This window comes from Centropristis striata, chromosome 11 (genome assembly GCF_030273125.1).
Source record: "Centropristis striata isolate RG_2023a ecotype Rhode Island chromosome 11, C.striata_1.0, whole genome shotgun sequence".
Classification (NCBI taxonomy): Eukaryota; Metazoa; Chordata; class Actinopteri; order Perciformes; family Serranidae; genus Centropristis; species Centropristis striata.
This window is the reverse complement of record NC_081527.1, coordinates 15,492,910-15,501,051: the sequence shown is the minus strand read 5'-3', so window position 1 is coordinate 15,501,051 and position 8,142 is coordinate 15,492,910. Positions and strand designations below refer to the sequence as shown.

Genomic DNA, 8,142 nt, shown 5'->3' with positions numbered 1-8,142 from the left:
CACTTAGCGGGACGAGCACAGGCATCGGCGGCAGACGGACTCTGACCAGGAAACAACTTTAGTCCAAGTGGAACGGTTAGTATGTAAAATAAATATTGCTTACATATAACTATATATGACGCCGCTTTTTTCTGTCGAATGATACTGTTTGAACGTGTGCATGCATGGTGTATGCTTATAGCAGGCTAACGCTAGCTAATGTCCACTCAAAATAGTGTCAGCTACCATGTTGAAGTTAGCTTCGTGTTAACAGTCTGAGGACTGCTCATATACTGGCAAGTTTGAGCGACTGTATCATTTATATTTCTGTCATTTTACGTTTATTTTTACACGATATATATATTTTAAATATTTCATTTTACGCCGTAGAAAAGAGGTTCAACCGCTCTCAGGGCTATCAGAGTGTAGCAGGCTATGGAGGTGTTTATGTAGTGCACACTTGACCGCTACTTGGCCTCTCTCTTTTTCCGCTCACTCTCTCACACACACAGGCTTGTTTCATACTGGTTTTCCCTGTAACACTGACCCCGGTTCGGTTCTATTACCTTAAGCCTGATTTCCACCGGCGCGTTACAGCCGCGGAACGGCAGCGCCGCGGTCGCCGTTGCAAACAGGTAACACTAATCAATGAGAGCATTTCCACGCGCTGCAGAACGTTACAGCAACGTCTCAGCCGCGGCTCTCCGCGAGCATTATGTATGACTTCTATTTTCGCCGTTATTGTATTTAACAGTGACGTTTTTGAGCTGAGTTGTTGAGCTAAAAGTTTTCTTGTTCTCTATTTTTTCAGATCCTTGTGTAAAGATGCTGTGGAAGTGTAAGTATTGTGAGTTTGTGTGTGTGAAAAGGGGTTACCTTTTAAAACATTATAGGTTAAAGCACGGAAACTATGGTAGAACTATCCCATTTCCCTGCTTACACCAAGAATGTGTGTGCACATTCAACTCCATTAATGCACTTAAGGTCCACTTAGCAAAGATTCACCAGAAAACCCAGGGTGCACAACTGAGTGAAACTGCCCAAGTAACTTTTCACTGTCAGTCATGTGATTTTTCTGCACCCTGCACAGAAGCAGTCTTTCTCACTCACCTGCGCAGTACACATTTAAAGGTAAATCACAGAGTCCAGTGTCCATATAATGGCTGTAACTTTCACACTAATGTGTATTCCACATTTAATGCACACAAAAGTAAGGAGCACAGCACACACAACTGGAGAATGTTCAGGCCAGAAATAGTCTCTGGTAGTGTAACTAATGACATGGCCCAAGAAGAACATGAGCCTCCAAGTGACACCCCTGAATCAGAAGACAGTGAGGATTCTACCAATGAAGATCTTCATGATCTAGAGAAACAGCTAGAGCGCAACCTAGCAGCTCTTTTTTTAAAGATGCAAACGGTCCTACACATTCCAGAAAGTACAGTACAAGAAGTCATCCAACAGCTGTTACAGATGTGTGAACTATCCCAGCCACTGCTGCATAATGCAGTCAAGGACATTCTGAAACAACATACAGATGTAGATGATTCAGTTGTGGGAGAGTTAGTCAGTGCTGCTGCAAAGAGCAATGTGATCATGAAATTCTGTGGCAAGGATGGCCCCTTATCAACAACAAAAAGGAGAGCAGCATATGTGAATAAAAACTTCACAGAGGTTAAACCAGTGGAGTACATTATTGAAAGAGGAAAAAAATCTAGTGTTGTATATGTTCCTTTGCATCCAATGCTACAGAAGATGTTGAATAGGGCAGACATTTTGGATAAAGCTCTTCCCGTCCAAAAGCATGTGCAACATGAGTACAGTTCATACAGAGATGGCTCGTATTGTAATGACAATGACCTCCTTAAAGGGGAGGACTTCAAAATTGCTGTTGGACTTTATACAGATGATTTTGAAGTGTCCAATCCTTTAGGAACATCTAGAAAGAAACACAAAATGAGTGCAGTGTATTGGGTGATAGCTAATGTACCATCAAAATACAGATCCACACTTCACTCCATTCAGCTTGCTGTTTTGTGTAAAGCCTCTGATGTAAAAGAATTTGGCTATGCTAAAATTCTCCGCCCTCTCATTCAAGATCTGGCTTCTTTGGAGCAACATGGTGTATATGTTGAAAAATTAGGAAAATGTGTTAAAGGTACAGTTTTATATGTGGCTGCTGATAACCTGGCTGCTCATTCTCTGGCAGGATTCTTCGAAAGCTTCACGGTGAACAGATTCTGCAGGTTCTGTATGGCGACGAGAAACGAGATGCAAGCCAAGGAGGTAAATTCAGGTGCTTTTGAACCCCGAACTATAGACACACACAACCAGCAGGTGCAGGAGGTAAAGCAGGATCCAACTGTGGCCAAACAGTATGGTGTAAAAGGAGCGTGTGTATTGACTGATGGTCTGGAGCACTTTCATGTTGTTCGTGGGTACCCCCCTGACATCCTCCATGACCTTTTGGAAGGCATTGTTCCTGTCGAGTTATCCCTCTGTATTTCAGACATGATTTCTAAGAAATATTTCACCATAGAAACACTTAACCATGCCATGAAAACTTTTGAATATGCTTTTCATGACAAAACTGACCAGCCTCAGCCAATTGCCCAGGGCTTCTCTATGAAAGGGACCATAGGTGGCAATGGCCATGAAAACTGGGCCCTACTCAGGCTGCTCCCACTTATCATTGGCCATAAAGTCCCTGAAGGAGACAATGCTTGGAACATTCTGCTGCTCCTAAAAGACATTGTTGAGTTGGCTGTAGCTACAAAACACACTGAAGAGTCTGTACATTTCCTTGACTGCAAAGTGACAGAACACAGAGACTTGTTGCAAACAACATTCCCAGATTTTCGATTACGGCCAAAACATCACTACATTGAGCATTACTCTGAGATGATCAAGGCATTTGGTCCCCTTTCAGATGTTTGGACAATGCGCTTTGAGGGAAAACACAAATTCTTCAAACGGGTCATTCGTAATGCCCAAAACTTCAAAAATGTAGCTCTTACATTGGCTGTTAAGCATCAGAAAATGATGGCTTACTACTTGGACACAAGTTCATTTTTCAAGCCTTCAGTTGAAATGGACAAGGTCATTATAGCATCGATCACATCTTATCCTGAGAATGTCCAACAGGTTTTCTGCCAGAGAGTTCCTCAGCTTACATCAGTTCTTGTTGCATCATCAGTCTATGTAGATGGAATCAGATATTGTGCTGACATGATAGTCTCTGTCGGTTCATGCTCTGGCCTCCCTTCATTTAGGCAGATCAAACAGGTAGTGGCACTTAACACTGAGATCCTGTTTGTTTGCAATGAGATGACTGCGTGGTACCATGAGCATTTGAGATCTTTCGAACTCATCAGTGACAACAGTAACCGTTCTCTGTGTGTGGTGCAGCTGAAAGAGCTGAATGATGTTTTCCCTCTTTCAGGATACAGATATGGTGATAATTTAGTAGTGACCCTCCGGCGTTATATTCTGTGTTAAGAAGCCACAGTGTGATTTCTGCAATCAATCTAGGCTGTAATGGAACATTTTGTAGCTTGGGACACAGAAGTTGTTGTTTTTTTTTTGTAAATGTTTTTCTTGCACATTTGTGTGGGGGTTTCTTGTGAATTTAAGTTTAATGGATTTACCACTTTAATCTCAGGGGACATCCACGTTTTTTTTCTTGTAAATTTGTGACACATTCAATACCCACAAATGTGTCCACAAATTTTTTTTCTTGTGATTTTTGAGAATTACCAAGTTTTTCTTAGATAGCACTCATAGCTTGGTTCATAAAATGGTGATCTTTTGTGATGCACATAGCAATGGCCCAGCAATTGACTGTCCTTTTGGATATATATATTTCTAATGACCTAATTATCGTTTCTATTCCCAAGATGACTGCAAACCAGAAGATGACCTTGAGGGTCATTCTAACAGAGGCGGACATAAGAAAAGTCATCCTAAATACAAGACCCTCTACAGTCGAGGATTTGATAAGCAAGCTTAAAGAATCACTGGGACTTCATTTTAACTTCAGTCTCCAATACCAAGATCCGGATTTCAATAATGAACTATGCAATCTGACAGACACTGAAGAACTTCCAGAAAAACCAACAGTCAAAGTCATCCCTGTCTTTGAGCTGGTGCCTGTCTCATCTGATGAAGTCCACAGTGACACAACCAGTACAGCAGAAACAGAGATACTCTTACACTCACCTCAGGAGCGACAGAAAAAGTGGCCAGAATTTTTTGATATCCCAAACTTTTCTGTTGATGTAGAGTATAGACTTAGGCAAGCAGATCTGCTGTTTATGAGTGAGGGTATATACCTTAAAGTAACAAAAGAACTAAAACATGAAATACTTGAAAGATTGGCAGAGAGCATGTATTGCTACACAGCATACCCAACTGCTGCTCAGTTTGAAAGTGTTGCAGCAGCACTGATAAGCAAGCACCCTTGTCTCCAGGAGCGAGGCTCAACCACTCGCTGTTGCGGTTGGAAAAATAGTCTAAAGCATAAAATGGCTAATTATAGAACAAAGCGTAGGCAATCAGGATGCCTTGATGTTGCAGTAAATGCAGGTAAGCGGGGAAGGCATTCAGCAGAAGGACAACCAGCTAACAAGCGCATCAAGAAGGCAAAGAAAGGTGAAATCAACTACTTGCCCAACTTTCCGGATGGATTTGATCAGGCAGCCCTGGAGGGGGCCTGCAAAGACTTGGTTGATGAAATGCAGAAGAGAACACCAAATGGACTCCTTGTGAAACAGAAGATGGACCAGACATTTGCACTGAGAAGAAAAGAGGTAGTGGAGTCGGAACCTGCCATAAGCACGATGGTGAAACGCTGGCCTGCCCTTTTCACTGAAGATCAGGTATGTTCAAGAAAGAAAAGATAACTAATAACTATTTTTCTATTATATATTGTGTCCAAATGTATATTTGTCTTGTCCTCTTTAAGGAAAACATAACAAATTTTAATTTTGGGCGTGATGTTCACATTAAAATATCTAATTGACAAATGGGTACTAAACATCATTTTATCCCACAGAACACTTAAGTTACTGGTCTGCTGCTGGTTAGTTTGTATTATTGTGTGACTTAGATGTTTGTAAAGGGTTTTAAATTTGCACAATGACACTCACACAAACTAGGCAGCAGCTGGAGCAGAGTAGCAGCCTGGCAGTGACAAAAACAAGTACCTTTTAATGGTTTTACATTGACTGGTGCAGCTGCGAGTCATTTGGAGTACCAAATCCAAAACTTATTAGTCATTCAGATACTCAAATGTGCAAAAATGGGGGCCAGGTTTAAACATGTCTTATATTCCATTGCCTATTTATTCTTCAAGGTCCATACAAGAAGGTGAGGTAATGACCTACAGATTTCAAATCATATAGAGGACATTCATGGATGTTTTTCAGCACTACTTTGCAGATGGCTTAGCTGCCTTATATAGTTCAGTTGATGCAAGTTCTTATTTTTCTTTTTTGTTCTCTGTATTTTTCAGGTGTTCATGGAGTTCAGCAGGATTGTGGGCAAGAACCTCAAGCAGGAATTCTATGAGAGCATCGATCGGCACGGTCCCCGTCTCCTTGAGTTATTTGGATCGAAGAGAGGGAATGTTGGGCAGTTGTTGACACAGATTTCACAACAGACCAGGGTTGGTCCATACACTTATATGTGTATCCATATGTACTCATATCACAGTCCTACTCTATTAGTTGTGTAATTCAATCCAAACGTTGCTTGGATGGTTAAGCTTTCTTATAGATCATTATTTGTTTTTCATTTTAGCTATCTAACTTGTGTTATTGTGTTTAATTCCTGAAAGACTACAGAGCCAACTGCGATCCGGACAAAGGTGCTCAGAGGGCTTCCTATCATCCTTGGGGACGACCCCACAAACTTCTTCAAAGCAGGTTTTGTAAGTAAGCTCTTGCTTTCTTATAGTTTTCACCATTATTTATTTTATATTTTATTTTAAAGACACTCTTACATTGATTAAAGTTGTTTTTCAAATGAGAAATCTAATGTAATGATTGTGCTCTTCTGTTATTCTTTATTAAGGACTCTGATGGTGATGATTCCTTTCACGACCTTGACATTGGGATACTTCTCATTGATCGTGATGGTACTGTGCTCACATCTTCCCAGCATCTCAGTCCAACCTCGCTGAAAATCATCATTGAGGGACAAGTTGTGATGGACAACATTCAAGATCTGCCCAAAGCAATGTGCATTCTGTTTGGACTCACATATGCACTCCATCTTAACTACCCCAAGACTATGAAGCTCACATTTCAGTTCATCCAACAGGTATTGCTCTCGTTGGGCCACACTGACCTAAAGCCAAAGCTACAGACTTTGAAAAATCAGCTTGCAATGTAAACAGATGTCAAGTCTGCTGTAAGAAGCGGTTGATTACTTCTTTTTTTTTTTTTTTTGCCACACCAGCAAAAACACTTTCTGACCTGTGGGGTAAACCTTTTTATTTTCTGTAAAACAAGCCGAGAAACAGACACACATAAAACGCAGACACAAACACACAAACAACACAGTCGCACACAACACACACAGGTACAACACCCACATACTCACAAACAATACTGACACACCTACACACACAGAGTGCTGAAGGATGTGACTTGTGTGAAAATTAAAATTGTTATTGTAGCAGAAAGACACAAGACATAATTGTTCTTGTTGTATCATCAGTCTATGTAGATGGAATTAGATATTTGAGTGGGGGTCTTTTGGATTTTGATGGCTTACTACTGAGTTTGTAGCTTATTTTAGAGCTCATGTTGAAAACAGAAGTTTTTTTTTCTTTTTTCCTAAATTTCTGATTTTTTTTGTAAATGTTTTTCTCTCACATTTGAGTGGGGGTTTCTGGGTTTTTTTTATTGTAAGTTTGTGACACATTCAACACCCACACACTCAACACACTCAAACAACACAGGCACATACAACACACATGGACAAATTCAACACACACACGGACAAATTCAACACACACACGGACAAATTCAACACACACACGGACAAATTCAACACACACAGACGGACAAATTCAACACACACAGACGGACAAATTCAACACACACAGACGGACAAATTCAACACACAGACGGACAAATTCAACACACACAGACGGACAAATTCAACACACAGACGGACAAATTCAACACAGGCACAACACCCACACAAACAACACAGGCACAACACCCACACAAACAACACAGGCATAACACCCACACACATAACTATTTCAATTATTTGAAATTACCTTTTTCAGATCAATCTTTTTAGGTTGAAAATGTTGAGGTTGACCTGATGTTAAGTTGGTCATAACAAGTTTGGCTGTGTTTTGCCATTTTTCTTAAAAATAAAATGCATTGACGCATTTAGAGGTGTTGTTTTATTTCCATCCAATTTAATTGAAACAATGTTTCATACAGTTTTAAAAAAATCTAAGTCAAAACTAAATTAGAGGAAATACAGTCATTGTAATAAATGATAAGTAGCAATAAGTAGTCATATTAGCTAGTTTTAGCTAATGATTTTGAGTACACACTACTAAATACAAATAATAAACTTAAGGTTCCATGTTAATACAACTCAACATATTTAGTTTTAGCTTGTGTAAAAGGTGAGAGTTCCATGTTAATACAACTCAACATATTTAGTTTTAGCTTGTGTAAAAGGTGAGAGTTCCATGTTAATACAACTCAACATATTTAGTTTTAGCTTGTGTAAAAGGTGAGAGTTCCATGTTAATACAACTCAACATATTTAGTTTTAGCTTGTGTAAAAGGTGAGAGTTCCATGTTAATACAACTCAACATATTTAGTTTTAGCTTGTGTAAAAGGTGAGAGTTCCATGTTAATACAACTCAACATATTTAGTTTTAGCTTGTGTAAAAGGTGAGAGTTCCATGTTAATACAACTCAACATATTTAGTTTTAGCTTGTGTAAAAACTAAAGTGGTATAGGGCAACGGGTTTCCACGCGATTTGCGAGTAAAGTCAACTAATTCGGGTTAACAGTGCAGGCAACCACACAGCCACAGTTGAGGAGGAGTGAGGAACCCTTGCTGACATCTTCCAGATCTGTCCAGTATGGCACCCAGACTTCGTTCTGTTGTTCCATTCCCAAAC

The 8,142-nt window shown here is 39.9% G+C and overlaps 1 protein-coding gene across 3 annotated transcripts; it reads left to right on the top strand.

The window, feature by feature from the left end:
- On the top strand, positions 1-7,391 carry LOC131979805 (sterile alpha motif domain-containing protein 3-like). 3 transcript variants are annotated; one of them, XM_059343847.1, is made up of 7 exons: positions 1-614; positions 791-817; positions 2,189-2,265; positions 3,876-4,856; positions 5,492-5,644; positions 5,816-5,908; positions 6,052-7,391. In XM_059343847.1, exons 3-7 carry the CDS (start codon positions 2,233-2,235, stop codon positions 6,370-6,372), a joined length of 1,581 nt encoding a protein of 526 aa, XP_059199830.1. In that variant the 5' UTR covers positions 1-614; positions 791-817; positions 2,189-2,232; the 3' UTR covers positions 6,373-7,391. The 3 variants fall into 3 exon arrangements, with proteins under 3 accessions (XP_059199830.1, XP_059199829.1, XP_059199828.1); XM_059343846.1 differs by having other exon boundaries at positions 1-817; XM_059343845.1 differs by lacking the exons at positions 1-614; positions 791-817; positions 2,189-2,265 and having other exon boundaries at positions 3,566-4,856.
- The last annotated feature ends 751 nt before the right edge of the window (positions 7,392-8,142 follow it).

Coding starts and splice junctions, on each gene's coding strand:
- LOC131979805 (XM_059343845.1), top strand. CDS start 3,792: ATGCACATAGCAATGGCCCAGCAATTGACTGTCCTTTTGGATATATAT. Junction 4,857..5,491: donor CCCTTTTCACTGAAGATCAG/GTATGTTCAAGA, acceptor TGTATTTTTCAG/GTGTTCATGGAGTTCAGCAG. Junction 5,645..5,815: donor AGATTTCACAACAGACCAGG/GTTGGTCCATAC, acceptor AATTCCTGAAAG/ACTACAGAGCCAACTGCGAT.